This window comes from Colias philodice, chromosome 21 (genome assembly GCF_061535455.1).
Source record: "Colias philodice isolate Cphi_HAF_F1 chromosome 21, ilColPhil1 Martin Lab GWU primary, whole genome shotgun sequence".
NCBI lineage: Eukaryota > Metazoa > Arthropoda > Insecta > Lepidoptera > Pieridae > Colias > Colias philodice.
This window is the reverse complement of record NC_143106.1, coordinates 3810022-3831784: the sequence shown is the minus strand read 5'-3', so window position 1 is coordinate 3831784 and position 21763 is coordinate 3810022. Positions and strand designations below refer to the sequence as shown.

Here is a 21763-nt window from a genome sequence, read left to right as displayed (position 1 = left end):
CTAAAAAGAATATTTAAATATCATTGTTTAATGTTTATTTCACCCAAGAGAATTGAACCTATATTTTTATATATCAGGCAAACATTCAGTGTTTTGCGTTATTTGTTTCCTTTTTTTTACAACACAATATGATCGCTATTTTAGCAATTAGACCGCCTGTTTATGGACAGATTGACGATTCTTATTTGTACTTGTCTCTATGGTGTACAATAAAAAACTTTTTGATTTAAATACATGTATTTACTCGTAGATGCGTCCAACGCAACGTGCGCGCGTTCCTGGCGGTGCGCGACTGGCCGTGGTGGCGGCTGCTCGTGCGCGTCACGCCGCTGCTGGCGGTGCACCGCACTGAACATCGGTTGAAGCAGGCACAGGTATTAATAGCTCTAGGATATTACATCTTGATGGTATTAACATCTCCAGGATATTACCATCTCTATAGTATTAACATTTTCATGGAGTTACCGTCATAGCCTCGTGCATAGATAGCTCTTTGTCTAACACCTGACGAATTGAGGCGCACAAGCCAAAACCGCGACGATAACTTAAGCATAGGGAATCTAGGGAAAGCAACTAATATCCCGCGATATTGGTAATGTGTACGGCTTCTTCTTAGCAGAGGTTAGTGTATTTAGTAGCCCAAAATAAAGTCGATGATCAATAAATGTTGAATGACACATAATCTAATCACTCAACTCTAACCCCTGAAATTGTAAAATGCAAAGAACACAAACACTTTATTGCTTCATACAACTATCAATGTTGATAATAAATAACATCATGTCGAAAGAATGTATTTTATCTATAGTATGTGCAATGTGTTGATTTGTGAATGGCATACGGGTGATTAAAACCATTAACCAACATTTCCTAATTGAAAAAAAGGTTTTTCCGTAATGAATATTTATGTACTACCACGTAATTCACTTTCTTTGTGACAGTGAAAGGTTTATGGTACATTAATTTATTTATTGTTAATGATGTAGACATTGAAAACACGCAACTCAAGAGCTTATAAGTAGAGAAATCGATTGTAATGTAGTTTGATTTGCCGATCCGTTTATTTAGTTGACGTTTATGACAAAGCTATTAATAATAAAGCTAAATTAAACTCTAGCATTCATTATAATAGGTAACCTGTAAATTTCATAAAAGCTTTTGTACATCGAATGTTTAAGATATATAGACAAATTCTCAAAATACTTCTGAATACATTTCTGCATTCCACTAAAGTTCATAGGATTAAGTTGTTAGGTGTTATTCAATTTTAAAAGGTTTTCGACTACCACGAAGATAAGACATATTACCAACAAATAAAGATATAAAATTTCGTAACTGTATCCATTCAAAAGCTATTAAAAACCGTCCACCTCAAGAGGTTATCAACTAGTTGACTTATATTAGCGTGTAAGTGCTTCCTCACAGATTAGAGTCAGTGACCCGGTCTATCGACTTACTCTTGTGGGCGTAATCTTGTAATTTCTTGCTCTAGATATATGTAATGGTCAAATAGGATATGATTATTGTTTAGTTGAATTAATAGGATACGTATTCATAGGTAGAAAGATACAGACGGACTTTCGGCAGTGTATATCTAATAAAATGTAAAGTTTGCCTTCTGACAAAATATTCATTTCTTAATTGCTTTAGTGAATGCTTCCAAAAAATATAATAAATAACAATTCCCTAGATCTATATTTCTTCATATATTAATTTTATCGACCAATTTTATCACCAACAAAATTTATGGTAATTGGTTGAGTAGGATACTTTAATTACATTTACAAAAAACATCGAGCAATTTTATGAATATGATGGTACAAAAAACTGTTTCAATGAACATTTATAATTGCTTAGGTTAGAAATTCATTTTATTTTAATTCTCCTACATATTATAAATATACCAATGTTGCAAAAACAGTTAAAGCAACTACTCAATAAATCAAAATTCCATTAGAAAATTCAATTATAGAATTTCATGAAATGGAAGCTTTGATTACTTAAAGCTTACTATAAATTTTACATTTGCGATATATTTTAGTAATTCAATAAAATATATTATCAATAACACCGCGGGCTTCATTGCTATAAAACTTTATATATCGAGTTTATTATTTATCAAACGATCACAGTAAAAGTATTATGAATTAATTATTTACTGTGAAATTCTGTCTAGCAGTAAGCTATAGACAATTTAATATAATTGATTCAATAGGTATACCTATGATTCTATTTATGTGTATTTTTGTATTAGGTATTTTTATAATAAAATATGTTGAGAAGTTTTCACTAAATTCACATATATGGTCAAAAGTCAAGTGATATAAAAGGAAAGAAGCATTTAAAAATATTATCAATTCTTAACATAAATTCTTTTATAATTGGTGAAATCAAGCACTTAGTAAACATATCAAGATTCATCGATCTATTTACAGTGATATATGGATTTATGAATATTCAGAAGTTTTTAAAAGTCTAATTTATGTAAATAAGGTAATAGCAGAAATGTCGTGCATAAAATGTTAATGGCCATGTGATAAATAAGTATAGACTTATTTAAATTCACGGTCCCGACTCATTTATTTTCTAAACCATTTAAATATATCTTTGTATTATAATTTCCTTGAGCAAACTTTCATAGAATAATTTCTTTCATCTCTAGAACTCCCAAGATATAAACTATTATCTTTTTATAGTACGCTATCCCGTCTTATCTCCATGGGCACTTATATCAATCGGTTTTGTAATATATTTTTTGTCTTCACTCAGCCGCCAGTAATTACATATCAGTCAACAGAGATTTTATCGTCACAATATACATTATTTATCTGTTAGAAGAAAGCAGGAAGTCTAGAGTCACGATAAAATGAATAAGTCATTGTGGGTGGCAAAAAATATGGAACAAAAAAGGATACTTCTCGACCAAGTGGAACCAAAATTTCATGGGAGACATTCCTGTGTACACGGAATACTCTCACCCAAAAAGAATTTTAACAAAAAACAGAATTTAGTATTACCCGTTGAAAACTATAGTTTTTGTTGGTTTTATCATCATTCCAAAGCTTTTATTCCACCTTATGCGATGTAACCAAGTTCAGCCAGTAATTTCTGCATACATCAGCGTATTAAACAGTAATTTCTATACCATGCATTCAGCATTACGGGTCAGGCGATTAATCCAGGACTCGCGAAGGGTCAGCCAGAGCTTGTCATACGCGGGAATGTTAATAAACACCGCCGTTCATATTACCTACGAGACGATGTTATCAAATGACTTCCGCGTGCAGCGATGCACAATTTGCTAGCTAATCGAGAATGGCCGTTAGATTATGATAATCATTATTCATATTCTTGTTGTGGCGGCTTGTGTGTTGGTGCAAAAACACTAAGTCATTTGACTCTGACTGGACCTCCTGCGTTGATGTCATTAGGTTTGGTGGCGGTCGGATATTTCAATCAAATTACGTGTAAGTATATTTAGAAAAGCGTAGGTATCTTTAATTTGGCATTATTGGAGTATGATGGGATAGGAGTTTTTCATTGATTCTGTTTTTATATTTCCACGATATAATGCCATAAACATGATACACAGCATACTAATTATAAAACGACTTAGCTTTTTTCCATTCATACATGCATATCGCGACATAGACTAAGTACACAACATTAATAACGGGATCGATTCCCACGATTGAAGACAGAGTGAAAAACTAACCATTCGCCGACGATAAATTATAGTATACACGTACCGGTCCTTTATTTCCATAGTGACATGACGTCCCATACGTATACTAACATACAGCTTGATTATTGTTTCGTTCTATATCTGGACAGGATCGTAAATCGTAGCGACTCAGTCTAGCCTTTTTAAAGGCTCGTCTGGAAGACCTAGTTCTTTTTTGTTTGTCTATGTCTGCAGTTGGTGCGTTTGATACGGTTAATTGTAAATGGACGTTGAATGAGTTACGCACTTGATGTAAGAAGGGTTTATTTATTGCTCTAACCGTATTCAGTTTATAACACTACGTAAGTAATGCTTCTAATCAAGCAATGCGGCTGTATGTTGAAACGGGATTGTTAGAAAAGAATATTGTGTTGAATGTCTTGTTTAACACCCTTTTTTACTATTAATCGAAAAAATATGTACAATTTTAGGCCCCAGAGAGAACTGTTTATTTTGAGAATTTACGCAGAATTTAAATGCCTACGCTACGATTATGTATTGTCACAATGAATAATATTAAGGTTAATAAATCGTTAGTATTTTTATCGAATAACAATCGAGACCGCACGAAGCAATAAAACATTGTGAATTATGACCCAATACATTTTTTATAATATGTACATCACATATGCTCCCGTTCATCACTATTAGAGCTATTACTATTACCATATAAGGCAGTTACGAGAATGACGATGACACGATCTATTGTGCACTCGTCAGTTATAATGTAAATGAGTGAAACGATCAGCGAAATAGAGCGAAACAAGTTGATTGAACACAAAGTTATGTTGTTCATATTCGTTCGTTTCTAACTAGATGCGGTATGTATGACAATAACTGTTATTACCTAATGGAGGTAACTGCTCAATTATCGAATGCCTCCGTACTTCTACTTTATACTAGTCACGAATAGATAATTGGTAGTCTTAAATTAAGGGTTTGAGAACGTATATTTAAAGGTTTGTTCTACTACTTGCAACTTGCAAGGAAAGTAGCGTTGATCATTTGAAGTCTATGATATATGATTATATTTTTCCAAATGTGCTACTTTGGAAGACCAATAACGCCTTTAATTTTTTTACTGAGTCTTCTGATTAGTGCGGTGTGTCTACATGTTAAGTTCTAAGCGCATATAGAGCATTCAATAAATGCTGTCAATAATGAAGAAGTATTGACAATTTTGTGCAGACGTACGAATGAATAATTAGGTCGTTCGTCTAAGCTTTCTTATCCGGGAAGTGAAAATCACTTGAATTATAACCGCACTCAGTGTCCAGTACATTGTAGAATAATAACTGTTCCTGTATTTACAATCCTCCTACGTCTGGTTTACATCGAGTTATGTAAGGGACGCTCTGTGGTTTTATACCGCTACTAATAATGATTTTATGCGCTTATACTAGCATCTTCCTGGGTTGAATGGTACTTGATTGAATTAATATTGTGTTGTTATTATCTTCATGTAATAAAGTAATGAGATAGTGTTATTTATTGATTGGACAAGCAATGAACTCTCAGTTGAGTGTTAAGTATTCGAAGTGCTGTTCAAGCGATTTCTAATTAATAACACGTGTGAGGATTAATAAGCTGTAATTTAACTTTGAAATGTTAAGTAGTATCCCTACAAGTCTATCGGATTTTCTACTCAGCTTCTATTAAGCATAATGTATGTATACATATAAAAGTGTAAATCTTACTTACCTAATTCTTCCTGAACGAATTTACTTTGATTATGGTATGGTTTTCCTATAACACATTAGTTTGGTTGGTATCATATAAGATACAGAATTAACATATCCTTACCTTCTTAAGGAGATATCCATACTAATATTATAAATGCGAAAGTAACTCTGTCTGTCTGTCTGTTACTCAATCACGCCTAAACTACTGAACCAATTTGCATGAAATTTTGTATGGAGATATTTTGATACCCGAGAAAGGACATAGGCTACCTTTTATTGCGAAATATGTACCACGGGCGAAGCCGGGGCGGACCACTAGTTCAAATATAAAGTTATAAACATTTTAAAGATAGCATTTCACTAGACATTTCAGTAGATATACATCAATGCAATCCGTCTTAACAATGTTGCATATTTCCTGTCGCGATAATCTGCCACATGAATGCACACATAAAGTACTTTTCCCCAACACAACTATTTTACGCCTTTCTCCATTACACGCCACATTAATATATGTTTTATGATCTATGCAATAGCTGCTATAATTGCATAACGATATATCTCGTAATAAATGCACTGTTGATGCGTCGCAAAGCACTTAATTCCGGTGCGTTGCGGAACGGGTTTTCAAAGCAGTATATTCAATTGATATGGATTCTAGTAAATATAGATAAGATATGAATTAACTGCGTGTGAAAGTTTGATAATCACTTGAATTTTTATTCATTTAATAGTGTATTCAATTACAATATCACACATTTAGTTACTACGTAAACAATATACAACATTTTAAGCCACACATTGCTTTACATGATAGGTAAACAAATTTTAGTAATACGTATTTCTAACAAAATTTATAATACTTATTCTTAATTTATTTATGGCTATTTTATACGATGTTCTCTCTTATTAGCTTAGCACTACGAAAACTGCACTTTTTTCTACTAAATTCGAAAGGAAAATTTATCTCATTTGTTTGAATGTCCTTGGACGTATATCTCTCAGACATTTGCGCGTAATTTAAAGTAAATTCGATGTTTTTACTATCTTAATTATGTTGTTTAGAATACCTATCTTTTTATTTATTTACAAAACAGGTATATTTCTTTATTTGTTACTCTTAGAAATATTTAGTTATATTATATTCACCATCAGAATTCTCTGCCTTACCAGACACTGACCACTTAATTCCCAATTACTTAATTTCTTCAACTCAATAATTTATAAGTTGATACTTATAAATTATTGAGTTCTTTGATAAGAATAACTAACAGATAATTATTTTTATTAGAATAATTTATGTCTTAATTCTAATTGTATATTTTAATTGCAGGAAGAACTTGACACACTTCGCTCGAAATTGGAGAAGGTGGAAAATGAACGCACCCATTACAAGAACGAAAATGAACGACTTGAAACCAAAGTAAGTAGCTCTTACTATAATTTAACATTGTTTTGATTAGGTAACTTTAAAAAATAGGCAGGATTTAATAAATTTTTTGTGAATTTAAACTTCGAGTTTGACCTTAGAAATAAACGAAAACACAAATGTTTTGTTTAATTTATATGACAAGTTTTTCAAAGTTTTAAAATTAATAAGTAAATAAATTTTATGATAAAAATAACATTACGTAAAATAGGAAAATACATAAGTAGCTTGAATAGCGTCTCTATCTGTCTCTAGTTGTGTAACATACAACAATGTATGTGCTCTTCGTATCAGTAAAATAATATTTAAAAAAATATATTCATAAACTATTAAACAACAAAGTAAACAATCAACAGCTTCACTAATACTCTATTAAATACCATAAAAAGTATGGGAACCGAACCACTATGACAATATCTCGTCGCACGGGAATCGAACCGACGCACCTTGGCCGGGGTCAATGACACGCACCATAACACACATAACAAAAATACTAAGTAGCAATACAGGTGTTATTGACAGACAGACAGATTTTTTTCTTCTCGAAACAAGTTTGGCTCTGCGACTAGTTTTTGCGCGTGGTGCTGTCTGGGATTAAACGCGCTACTGATTATTTGTATTTTGGAGTTTACGAGGTTATTTCAATATGATTAAATTAGATTTTTAAGCTTAGAATTTTTAAGACGTATTATAGATAGAGTTAAAATTTTAGCAAAACACAATTTTTTCAGTCTGTTGAAAATTGATACAAAATGTAAATATGTTGTAAATCATGATCATTCATATAAAGGGGTTTGAAACTTTTTGTATGGACGCTGGCATATCGACCCGCCGCCATTTTGATTTTTTTTCAAAATCGCGGCGCACGATTAAAGTGGTATGTATGGATAGAGGACACATAGACGAACAAAAAATGTCTCATAACATAGTACCCTAAAGCGTCACATTACCGAGATATTTGGAGGTAAATATTCACTTATGAGTACAACGACAAACACTAAAAATAGACTTATTACGTGTCTATATGCATAATATTATCTCCAAATAATCACTCCTAGGTAGATTATTATTATTACAGGAAGAAAGTAGGTATTCATTACATTATTTACATTTTTATGTAATGTATGTATGTTTTTATGTAATGAATCTACCTACTTTCTTCCAATAAACTGTTAATAATAATAATCTACCTAGGAGTGATTATTTGGAGATAATATTATGCATATACCACGTAATAAGTCTATTTTTAGTGTTTGTCGTACTCATAAGTGAATATTTACCTCCAAATATCTCGGTAATGTGCCGCTTTAGGGTACTATGTTATTAGACATTTTTTGTTTGTCTTTGTATCCTCTATCCATACATACCACTTTAATCGTGCGCCGCGATTTTGAAAAAAAATCAAAATGGCGGCGGGTTTGATATGCCAGAAAGTTTCAATGCCATTTAAACATACCATTTGTAATGTATTCACCAAGTAGTCTACTTTTATGATCATTTTATTAGCATAGTTTAAACTTCGAGTATTCCATTTAGGATAGCAATAAACATTTTACACGTGAAAGAGGTTTACACCGCATACTAAGCTAACCATAAAGTTCAAATTACTTAAAATAAATAACGTTTTATTATTTTTATTGAGCATCAAATAAAAAGAAGCACTTATTCTTAATTTTAATTATTACTAACGCCATCTAGCTGTGAGGATAATCACCAAATGATTGCCAAAACATTTGTAGAGATGGCAGCGCAAACGCATATGCACGATTCATATTATATTTTGAATCGTTATTAAATTTTGTCTTGTTATTGATATGCATATCTCAAAAAATAGAAAACATTCGATGGATTTATTCTTCTATTTTATCATTAAAATTATCTATATGTGCCTGCTAAATATTAATCACCTGTAACACTTCTAGTGTTACTTGTAACACTACCATAGACACTTGTGTCTATGGTAGTGTTACTTGTAACACTACCATAGACACTTGTGTCTATGGGCGGTGGTGACCACTTAACATCAGGTGGCCCATCTGCTCCTTTGCTTGCTCTGACATAAAAAAAAACATTTAATTCAAAGCCTATTAGTCTTATTCCATCAAATTTCTTCTAGATTGTAATAAATCAAACGATATTTAATAAATGGTTAGTATAAGCAGCAAGTTGGCGTATAAATCTAAAGTATTGATTGTAGTAATGGAAACAATAGGTTTTGATTATCGTCAACGATGTTCAGCGGTGAGGAACGTACCATTTATTACGAACAGTCACGTACGAAATACGTTTCCATGGTATTATTATAGAAAGTTCTTATAGATTGCAAAAAAAACTTTCCTTCCTAATAAAATTGACAATTATGAGAAGTAATTGTTAAGTAATAACATCGTCGAGGTAAATTCATAGCATCGATATCGTCAAAATGGTTTGAAGCGAATAAAAAATAATACTTATAATTTATTTTTGAACTATTTATAGCATTTGATAGATTAGTGTGCACCTATTTAAATAAATAAATAGATCTCTATAATAATAGCAAAGGATGCAAATCCATTTATAATCAAGAGATCGAGATAAAACAATCCCTTTAAAGGAACCTATAGCACATTATACAATCTGATGAATATTTGATCTCTATATGAAATTTCAGAGTCTTGGCAACCAATCTTTAAGAAAAGTTGAATCCCAATTTCAATATAATATTTTTGTTAAAATTATTTAGTGACAGGCTGAAAAATGCTTCTTGTCGTGTTTTTATCTCTCACATTGTCAGACAATTATTTTTGATGCCAAACAATTTATTTATAACAATATATGAGCTCTTAGACTACAAGGTATGCATAACAAAATTCAGAACCAACCAAATTATTCAAGGAGCATCTCAAATGAAAAATTTAAAATGTACTTAATCGATCGATAAACGTTAGCATTGAAATTTTTCACACGTTTAAGGCGATTGTACCGTTAGTCTCAAGTCGCGACTCAGTACCTAGATCGCCTTCGTCCTAGGGATTTGTAGTTTCACATCAATGCGTCTTCGCTTGTCAAAGTGGTCGATTGTTTGTTTTTATTTAATTGCCGTTAACTCGAACTAGTAGGCTCTATAAATGCATGTGAGTATTTTTATCCGATTACCTTGTCTTTGATGTGTAGAACTTGTTTTAAACGTTATAATTGAAACGTTGGCAAGTTTATATTTCATTAGAAATGATTAATTCCAAATGTCGCCAAAGATAACACTATAACGGTGTTCAGTAGACATTATAGATCGTAATTCGTATTGCTCTTTCAAATACTTAACATTTGATGAAAATAGCTATTGTATTGAGTACATTTGTTAAAATTGTATAACACATGATTATCTAGCTTTGTCAGATGTAATACCCGCCTACGACACTCTCAAAAATTATCGAGCGCTACCTTGACCGAGAGTTTATAAGTGGATCTGCAATATTCGCGTAAAAATTCTGAATGAAGTTTTAGTGGTGTGTGTCACTAATGCTAGAATATTCGTTTTTATAGCCACTGAGGATTAAAGCTGAATTTGCGTATAAAAATAATTCGAAAGGCAAATTTTTGGTCAAAAGAATTTCAATCGAAGTTATCACGACTTCGATTATTTTAGCTAATGTATGTTGTTTACGTAAAGTCTTTATTAATCTGACTAGAGTTCCAAAAATACTCTCCTATTTTTATTATTAAGAAGGTTGAATTGATAATGTTGTCAAAGTAGAAATTATCTAATAAACATTTTTGAATGTTTCTCCCATGACAGAAAATTCAGTTTCAATAACAAAACCTTAACAAAACAATGTCGTACAATTTTTCGCACAGACAGAAACCATTAATAAAAATGGCACTTCAAACGCAATGAAACTGGGACAGAACTTACAGCTACATAAAAAAAACACTAAATAATAATATTTTCATTCTTTCACCGCAAACTGTTCGCGTGAATACAAGAAGGTCTTTTTCTATTTGAAATTTTACTAATTTATCCAGTAACCCATTTTGGCCAATATATTTTATTGATTAACGTCGATTGTTCAATAAAGACCCCAATTCTTAAAGAATGTTAATCCTTCAATAGGATGATATAAAAGTTCAATGACTAAGGGCGCGTTCCCACCGTGTCGTGACGACAGATAATCGTGTAGTTTTAAGTGTCGTGGCTTATATGTTTAAATGGAGGTGTTCACATTTAGAACAACACAATTTACTGTCGTCTACGACAGTTTTTGCAGTGACGACACTTTGTCGTGACAGTGGGAACGGCAAGCACGACAGTCGTAAAACGATAAAAAAATTGTGGACGGCAACTCTATGACGTCCATTGAACTCAGGAGAGTAAACGCACTAGTAATCACCAAGCGAACGCAGAGGCGACTAGATTTGTAGCTTGCTGATGATGTGTAAACAACAAAGCGACTGCCAGGAAACGATAAAATGTCGTCGCGATCCAATGGGAACAGCTAGATACGACAGTCGCTAAACGATAAAAAATGTTGACGACAAACAATCGTTATAATGGGAACAGGTAGAGACTACAGTCGTCGAACGATAAATTAGTCGTTACGACATAGTGGGAACGCGCCCTAAGACATGTTTACGTACTTGAGTTCTGTAATTCTACAATATGAAACTTAAATGAATTTAAGTTAAATTCAGGATTACCACAATGTTTTTGACATAATTATCCAATTCTGAAAAATTCCTTATTGCATTAGGTATGTCTTTATAGGCAATATAACTTTATAGTTATAAACTTGAAGGAAAGTAAAAGTTTTCTATCACGAGTTCTTATAATTTACCGCCTATGGCACAATTATTATCGATCTATAGTTTCGATAGGATCCCAAATACATTCCCGAGACGCAACAACAAGCGACTCTGTGCCATTATAATTTTAGAAGCAAGTGTATGTAAACTGATTTCACTCGTCGCGGACAATTCAGTCGCGTCGCTGAGTCGTGGACGTCCCAATTTTGATGATTTATCATTCCAGAAATATCGTTGCACTGGAAATTTGTTTGATCATGCTTATAGTATAACCGGTATATGTAATGGGTGTTAGATATATAACACTATGCCAAAAAATTGTAATCAGCTTGTTTTCAAATAATTTTCTCATAATATTTTGTTGTGTTTATATATTATTATGTTTTGTGTAGCCTATCAGATGGTTTCTTGTACTTTATAGATTTTCTTATAATGTAATTGCACATTTCTAAATTGTATTTTGTACAGTCTCTATTCTAGTATGTATGTATTTATTTCAATTGCTCATATGTTTACAAGCCTCCACTTACAAACTGTCCTCGTCTAGCAAGGTTTCTCCTTTCGTACAAAAAGACGTAGAAAAATACTCATTAAAAATATTTAAGTCAGGATTTATTAATTTTTTTAGAGACATAATTTTTCATCGTAAAATTTTGTCTCTACCTACGTGTTTACGAATTGAAAATAGTTCAAGGATGCAAGGAAAATACGTTGTAAACAAAACTAAAATATCAACAACTTTTTTGCATTTATGACGTGCCTAGAATTTTCTTAGTGATCTGTTTTAGGGATTACTATTGTAGAAAATGTCGTTACTGTATAAAGTTGTTTTTATAATTTCTTGTCCTTCATTTGTCTGTTTACGCGGTCAGGATGAAAATAAGACCAAATAATGCAGTCAATTCGAACCAAATCTGATATTATTGGAATGTTTCAGTGCGAAATAAATTCCAAGAGTTATGACCCAATTTAAATTACGCCGAAATTCTTGTACTAACGTATCTCTTGCAAAAGCTTTAAAACAAAAACATATCCTACATATTCCGTTTAAGAAATAAATACATTTTTAAATTCATTAAAGTACTATTTTATTTAATTAAGTTTAAATTAAAAAGCAAATAGCCTTCTCACTACAAATTATCGTCCTAGTAACCGACAAACTGGTTTTTGCACATACAACATTGTCAAGATCCTCTGTGAGATTATATTGCAGTGCTAACCTTTGTCAACTGTGCACATTTTGATGAAATGCAGTGCTCTGTGTAAATTATTCAAAGTTCTCTATTATCTTCAGTATTTACAATTGAAAGAAAACTCGTGACATACTTGAATGAAAGGATTACACTGCTGGGTATGTGATTTCTTCTCAACTTTATGTCTTTTTTATCTGTCTCAATCCAGTGAACTGTATAAATGATAGAGGCATAATTATAATGCCGAAGATAATTTCAGTGAAGATATTTATGTTGTTTCTTTAATAAGCGGGTGAGAGTCATTGACATTGCCGGTGACTCAGATCAGTGTTTTGTTTTAATTTTCCCTTGAAATATCTAACATTCCAATTTCAAAAATAAATACATCAGGGACAATTCGTGCGTCTCTTAATTTATCAATTTATAAAGAAAATTATCTCTTTACGAAACTTAATAATATTATGAAGAAAGTTATTGCTAATGATGTGGGAGCAAACAAAAATAAAACCAATAGCGGACGATCATAGGCGGTTCCTAAAATATAACTGTTAAAAGAAACTGTTACGCGTTAGTTACATAATATAACAGTGACGGATGTAGGCTATCTGTTCAGTGCAACAAACGGCCAGCGTATTGGCAGACGACATTGTGTATTTCTTATTTGAACTATACTCGTTGCAGTGTTTTTGTTATTCTATTATAGAATCAACAATGACGCTTGGGAATGCCTCAGTTATGGTTCCCATGTGTGCTTCGTGTTGGTTACTTCCTGTGCTTTCTCTAACTTAAAAGGCAATATCAACTACCACGAGAGCTATAAAACGATCAATAAAAATGGGAGTTTCTCATAGATACACATCCGATAGCGTCGTTATGAACTGATATTAACTATCTTTAATAGACTCAAGAATAACATTACTTATACAGTTAATGAATGCTCGTGTATTGCTTTTACTATAATAGTGGTTTGCTTATACTTTTTCAATATACATGCGTACTCTTCCGCAGCGGAACTCAATAATGAAACAAATACACTAATGTAGTTACTTTTAACTAAACTAACTGCTGTATCGAAGGTCATGGAGCTTTTAAACAGGAAACATATAGGTCATCTCAGCGTCAATCGCTTGTATCTATTTTCATCATCTTTAACTGTCGACGTTAATTCAGATTCTTGGCATATGGTTCTCTGCCAAACTGACCGTAATGTTTATATGATTACAGTTTTAAACCGATTTTGATAATGTCAATTCAAGGGTAGGCCGTTGATCTTTCAAAGCTGACCTCATGTTTTACAAGTGTTCTTGTTGTTTATAATCAAAATTTTCGGTTTAAAATTTTTAATATGTAATGCTACTTCCAATATGTAATCATAGTAATGCTAGTAAACACATTATACAATATGGCGTCTAAGAGAGGTGCTATAAATCTAATTTTCTATTAAAATCACTTTTGGCAAAGTCCAAGATACACTTGTAAATCTCAATGTTTATAGTTTCTGATGTTAAGCTTTGAAGGTCCAACGAACGTCACTCTTGCGTGCACTTCGACATCTACGTAAACCAAAATAGTCGGGCGGGCGCGACTGCCCAGCGACCGATTAGCAGCCGCAGTGCGTTCGCGGATCGCTCTCACGCCGGTTCTATTTCCACCGATGTCCCGACGCATCCCAACCCGCTCGCGACAATAATACTGCACGCACCGGTGAAATGGCACTGGTCTTTCAACGCGGGAAACGCTTCCGCTAGGAAACACAAGTGTAACAAATCATCATGCCGCACCTTCACGTTACGCCCGCCCCCCAGGGTGGGAACCCCAAACAGCTCAGCATCAAGATACCCGATCAAAATAACAACGGAAATTGTACCCCGATTAATGGAACACACGCTACGTCCAACGGATCAAATACACCGACTAATGGGATGCTCTCACCTAATTACAATGGCCCACTTTCGCCGCCGATACTGGATGCAACACCTAAGAAACCGCCGAAGCCGCCTGTCGGACGAGCCATATTGCCAGTAAAGAAATCAAAAACGCTACCGATTAACTTTGAAGAGAAGGTGCCACAAAAGATACCGCCTGTCTTGATGAATACTAAAAAGTTGTTTGTAACGAAGCCCTTGAAAGAAATCAAGACTATTCCTCAGAATCCGTCTGAAAATACAAATCTGCGTATAAAATCTCCTAGTCCGTCATATAGACGAAGTTCATCTGCATCGATAGAAACTGGTTCTATAGCCGAATTAGCTAAACGCCACATTTCTGCTTGTAGTATAATATCGCGATCACCTAGTCCATCCTATAGTAGCATCAGAAGTTCTGCAAGTCAATATTCAACATGCAGTAGCAACGGTACTTTTGTTCCATTGTCCCGCTCTTCGAGTATGAATTCTACGCTCTACAATAGAAGCCCTACCCCTCGCAGAATGTACCCGCAAAGCTGTGATAACTCTGATAACGTCAATCTAAAGGAATTAAAATCAAAAGAGCAAGCACCAGTTGTTTTTGATGCTAATTTATCGTTTGTACTTGGATGCAAGAAACAACCGGTAAGGCAAAAATTCAAACCTCAACCGGCTTATTTAGAAGAAGGCACATCTTCAAATTATTTGTCCAGCAAAATTGATAATTTTCTTCGACGCACTGATCATATTATGGACGAATGGCGCCGGTTGGGGCACAAGGATGAGCCGGACTTGGAAATGTATTATGACGGAAAGAAAAGAAAGGTTGGAAGATCTAAGTCAGCAACAAACATCATGATTAAGGGGTTTACATTATTCAGCCGTACTGGAAGCAGAGCGAGTAGCGTGTGTAGGTCTTCAAGAGGAGTATCTGAAGACAGAACAACAGTCTCCGAAATGGATGAGGTTAGTGAATCATCGCGTTCATTTATGTTCTCAAGAGGAATGTGATAAGAATGTAAATAATACGAGATAATAAATTACTTGGAGTATTTCAGTACATATAATTTCACGCGCTAGCAGTGGCGCTTGGAAAGGCCGTCATGCCGCTATTACAGCATGGAACAACGCTTGCCAAACTTTTTTTTACTGTTGAGTGGCACTTATGATATATTCTCTTAATGCATAAAATTCTTGGCAATCTGTTGTCATGTCTGCTAAAAAAACATGTTTACATAGATTCCAAACAATTTACATTTAAGTAATTATTTGTTTAACTATCCTAATCTAATCGTGTTCTTTGAACGTATAATGGGTAAATAATTTTCACTATCAAAATGTTTGCCATTCTCATTTAATGCATGAATATTTAAACATCAAATGTAGGATATCCAAACTAATATTATAAATGCGAAAGACTTTGCGTCCGTTAACTTTTCACGGCTAAACCACAGAACAGGATAAAATATGTAGTGAAAATAGTTGAAGTTAAACATAGGCTACAAGTGAACTAGAAGATGAAAGTTTTTGCCCATGTTTATCACGGGGAGTGAAGCCATTATAATATATATCGAGTATAACATATACTGATACAATGAATAGGTATTGTTTCCAAGAGCTGTACCAGTTGCTCTATATATTAATTTAACTGAAAGGAAATGCCCGACTGCATTTGGCACACGTTGTATGCAGTTAACGCAGATTAATCAAATCTTTGTTACAGTGAGACCTCCCACTCGGTACGTCGGCGGTCCAATTTTATCTTTAACTGAATTATGACGAGCTCGTTAGTGTCCATTCATATTCATACAATTACTTTCACGTTACGTAGGTACTTGTAACGCACGCGCGTGTATTTCGTGCCAAAGAGAAGTATTTGAAGGTTTCTTTCTACGCTATCGCGTATTTTTAATTTTTGCGTAAGATGAAATTGTACACAGTTGTTTTTTTAAATATCATTAGAGTGTTCTGTATGCGAAGATGAGGATGTTCCCTCATTTTAAGTAAGTTAGAGGGAAGCTTACTGGGGTTCCAAAAAATCTGCTGTAAGGAATACTATAGTAAACATTTACCGATGCGTTTTACAAAATATTAATCACCACTAGTTTATAAAAGGTATTCATGCATCCACAAAATTAAATAGTTAACGATCGTAAAATACAGACCATTCAAAAATGATGTCCGTTATTAAAATATTGAAGTACCCGTTCGTATCTCACGTAATAACGTGACGCAACATAACAAGTATCGGATAATCTCTACAAGTGTTACATGAGAGCGAGCGTTTACACCGTGTTGTGTGTCATTATCATATTTTGTTTGATATCATGATTATAGTTATGAGTCAATTCAACCCCAGCTTCTCCTATGGAATGTGGTCCAATGTCGAAATTTGGTCGTACGAACTCAGAAACCTTCGTGCGGATGCTCAACAGTTTGTTTAAGATCATCACATGATCAAATTCATAATTTACGATTCTATAAAAAAAAGACAAACGTGCATTTTTAAATAGATAGATTTAAAATGGTAGCGCATATGAAAGTTAGTTTTATCTCGATGAGCAGTTTTGTAACTGGTACAGCAGCTGGGCGCAACGACTGAAATATAGAGCTAGTTTTACTGGTGTGTACTATTCAGGTGTTTATTTATATAAAGGAAGGTAAATGACCCACGTTTTTATGTTGCTAGATACATCGGGACGATACAATAAATGCATTTAATGCGACACACGAATTTGAATTTGAAGACCCTTTTGAATTACCAAAAATTTCCATACGATCGTCTTCATTGGAAGTTGGAACTCAAGAAATTACCATTAACATATTGCCATATACCTCAGCGTAGTAATAGTGTTTATGCCAGGAAAAAAATATGTACAGTGTTCTGAATAAAGCTTTCATTCAAAGACTCCACTTATCCACTATGTAGGTAAAATAGTAAATAGAACCCTATAATATATTGTTATCGGTTTCCTTTGCGAATTGTAATAGCGCCAAAATGCATGTATACTCTTAGATTGCATAATTGTACAATGTTGTTGACTGATATATTAACGGGTTTGATGAAGGACGACCGCTGATTAAAAACTATTTCGTTTTAAAAACCCGCTTAAAATGTAACCTTCGCGAATATTGGCAATGTAATTACAAATAACAATGTTTCAATTTGCACTTTTCATGGCCATGGTTAATGGAGTTTTTACTTGTTTTTGGTATTTCAAAAATATTAATTAAAAAGAATAGTAGTGAGCAACTTTTTTCTTTTGTGACTGTAAAGATAACATTAAAATGACAAAAAACCAACCAATGTTACTCTGTAAAATGAATTAGAACTTTTTATTAGCAATGTGGGACCTACTAACATGTTTAAAAACTCAGATTTATGGAATCTGTTGCGGATATCCCAATTAACGAATGTCTATTTAAGAAATGAGGTTAGGTTTCTTGTACATTAACATATTAAACTTTTAGTGCGAAACATATTAGGTATAATTTGTTTCTTTTTAGTTCCACGCATAGTTTCAGTATGACTAAATCTAATTGTACACCAAACAAACCATGGTTTAAGAATTAAACAGTATTTTGAGACAACTGAATCGGTGTATGGAAATTGACAGACATAAACATCCGTTTAAAACGCATGCAATAGTAAATCTACTTATGAAATGGAAAGCTTTTCAAATAATTTTTCGAGGAATTGAATACAAGAGAAATTAAACATGAAAACTCATGCAAATTTAGTTTTCAAAATGTATTTTGTCAATAATTCTATTGATATACGTTCTGAATCTAAGACTATCGGGATTGTCTATAGGTAATGTATTTACATATGATGCCTACGATTCTACCTGCACAATATAAATATTGAACTGGCATATATTAATATTATCTGTAATATGTTATAGCTATCCGAGGTGGGCGGCGAGTTGGCGGAGGAGCGAGCTGCAGCAGCGCTTGCCACTGAGCGGGCTGACGCTGAGGCGGCTGAGCGGCTGCGCATTGAGCGGGATAATAGAGAGCTACTTAATAACAACCAGAGGTTGCAACAGGTATGTTTAGTGAAATGGCTTCAGTGATTGCGTTTAATTGGGTATTTGAATATTTTTTTTTTGTGCTAAATGGAAAGATTATATATATAAGTTTTATAACAAAACTATTTTTTTTATTTTTTTTTGCAATAATTCAAAAGTTATTTCAAAATAAAAATTAGTCTTTGAATCCAGTACCGAAAACACACCGACAACTCCCGAAGCGTCACACGAACGCGTGTGACGTCATAATGTTAGTTTTCACTCATTACAGTTGATAGAAAAACGTATACAACTATAACATTTTGACGTCACATCTATCGTGACCAGTCATGGCGCGTTTATAGTCACGTGACTTTAATTTAAATTTCATCAATTTTTAATTGCTTATAATTAATTGAAAAATAATTTTTTTGGAGCTTTTTGCATTAAATATCAATATTATTAATAATAAAGTTTTAAAATACATTAAAAAAATCAATACTTTTTTATTATTCAAATACTCAATTATGAGTGCAACCGGGTTGTAGTAAAATATAGCAGATTAAACCGATTTTTGTGATACTCTTGTTTTGATGGAACAAAATAATAGTTTATACCTATTACCATATGTATATATTGTTAAGATATGTTGATTATGAAGTCTAGACAGAAAAATGGAACGGGGGTAGTATTATTATTATAATAATCTTTACATTACCCAATGATATAAACTTCCACAACAGAAAAAGGATTCATAATACAGGAGAATTGCGGTCTACACTTACAGCCTTTTTCTATTTGAAATCGTACGGGGCAGGATTGTCATAATAAATATCACTAACTTGCCCCTAATTTACAAGCATTCGAGCAGTTCGAACTTGACCTGCTACATCTACCCTACTAACGTGTATCTCACTTGCAGGCATCCGAACGCCTTGAGCTCGAGCTGCTCCATTGGCGCGCCTCTGACGGCGGTGGTGCAGAACCCTCCGACTCGGAAGGCTCAGAAGCAGAAGGTGCCGGGGACAAATACAAACGTCGCTGGGAAAGAGCTCATCGGGAACTACAACTATTGCGAGCGCAATTGCGTCGCCAGCACGAGGATGACCTCGAGCAGTTGGTGTCTGTCAAGAAACAGCTCGAGAAAAAGGTAAGGAAGTTTGAAAGGCTTTATAAATAGTGTTATAAAAGAGCAAAAGAATAGCAAAGTAGCGATTCGGAAGGCTCAGAAGCAGTAAGCGTGAGATACGTGAGCGTACAAGAAAGATGAAGTATCTGGGGAAGAAGTTCAGTGCGGTGGAATGGACGTGGACAATATTTTATAGCATAGAATGGGATATACCAAAAATAAACAATCTTTTCTCTGCTATGGAATACACAGACCTTAATTTTTAGATCCTATTACAAAACTAGGTCTTATAGACAAACTGCATTAGCATCAGGATCTACAATAGTGCCTGTCAATATTGCACAAATACTATTGGCATCATAGCACATAAATATTGAACTGGCGTTATGCCTATTGTAAACTCACTGGCGCGGGCGCCTCTGTTTGAATACATAATGTATATATAATATTGTCTTAGATAAATATTATCAGACAATATAAAAATTGTTGACCTACCTATAAAAATTGTGTACAGGCATTAAACGATATTATTGTTGTATTTACTTTTGTCTAAACATGTATGTTATTTTATACAAAACTAATTTATAATGCCAAGTAAAATGTGTTTCGATTTAATTTTGGTAAATGGTATGACGCAAGCACCTTAAATTCAATAGCATTGCGATTGCAATTTCCGTTTCCTTTAATGCAAATGAAACAACAATCTGAAATATATAAATCAGGTTATTTATAATATCTGGAAAGCGTATTTAAGTTTGCAACTGCTCTTGTAATATGTATAAAAAATATTGTACTTTTCCCAAAACAAAATTCAGGTCACGATAGGTCCGTATTTGTTTATTTTATCTGTATACGAAACTCAGTTATCTCCTATCCATCCTTGATCGGTCGCTGATGTTGATAGCGTGATACATTTTATGATATATCTCATTTTTATCATCATATAGCTTAGTATAATGACGCGTTTCTATACTTATACATGTATAGTTCTTTTATAGTTTTTTGTGTCCAATAGAATTGTGATGGAAGATGATAACGAAGAGGTCAGTAAACCTTTTACTACAGGGGACCTATTTGTATGCGTGTTTTATAGAAACGTTTCGATTACTTGACATGCTGGCTTGGCTCCAAATTGCAAGATCGACGGCTGATCGCAGCGAGTTTAGCAAATTAACTATTGAGTAATTTATATCTTGAAGATTCCTTCATACGGCATTGGGCAACGTGTAGAATATAGATTTCTGTGTTTGTTTCTAGTTGCAGGTTGTATTTATATTTTTTTCTAGAATCTGTGGTTAAAAATTATTGTACTGTTAAGACTGACTGTTATAACACACAAACTTTTAAGAAAATTAGGGATCCTAGGTCCTATCAAACTCATTGTTTATAGAATAATTTTGCAGTATGTTTCAATGGTGATGATTTTTCTGATCATTTTCAATCAGAGTTATGTTCTGTGTTAATATTTCATTTTAAATTCCATTCCCTTTTAGGTTCAAGATGCGTATGAAGAAGTGGAAGAGCAGAGAGCGGTTGCCGCGCAATGGAAACGCAAGCTGCAGAAACTTACCAACGATATGGCCGACCTACGATCATTATTGGACGAACAGGTAACTTCAATTAATTTGTTTTCTGGAATTCATCATTCAATTTAAATTATTTCCCTTATTCCTCATTTAATATGTTGAACTTTTGAAGTGAAAACTTCTTTAGCGGCGTTGAGCACTTTTTCTGTAATGAGTATAAAATCTTAAACTCACGACAGGACACGTGACCTGATCGAAAAAGCGTAAGACGGATGGATATCAAACATGCTCAACGTAAATAATCAAGTTTTCACTTCTGCCGGCACTCCCGGAGTGCAACCCGTCTTTTTTATTTAATTCTTGTATAGCACTGCTTTCACGGTA

At 33.6% G+C, this 21763-nt stretch overlaps 2 protein-coding genes across 2 annotated transcripts in view; one reads left to right on the top strand and one right to left on the bottom strand.

Annotated features, from left to right (window-relative positions):
- The window catches only part of RhoGAP5A (Rho GTPase activating protein at 5A), a 161272-nt gene that overhangs the window by 28350 nt on the left and 111159 nt on the right, over window positions 1-21763 (bottom strand). The window lies entirely within an intron of this gene.
- The window catches only part of Mhcl (Myosin heavy chain-like), a 184232-nt gene that overhangs the window by 154444 nt on the left and 8025 nt on the right, over window positions 1-21763 (top strand). The window contains exons 23-27 of the mRNA XM_089708942.1: window positions 251-374; window positions 6740-6829; window positions 18620-18763; window positions 19647-19874; window positions 21347-21463. Of these exons, the coding sequence (XP_089565068.1) occupies window positions 251-374; window positions 6740-6829; window positions 18620-18763; window positions 19647-19874; window positions 21347-21463 (703 nt within the window). The remainder of the gene's footprint in view (window positions 1-250; window positions 375-6739; window positions 6830-18619; window positions 18764-19646; window positions 19875-21346; window positions 21464-21763) is intronic.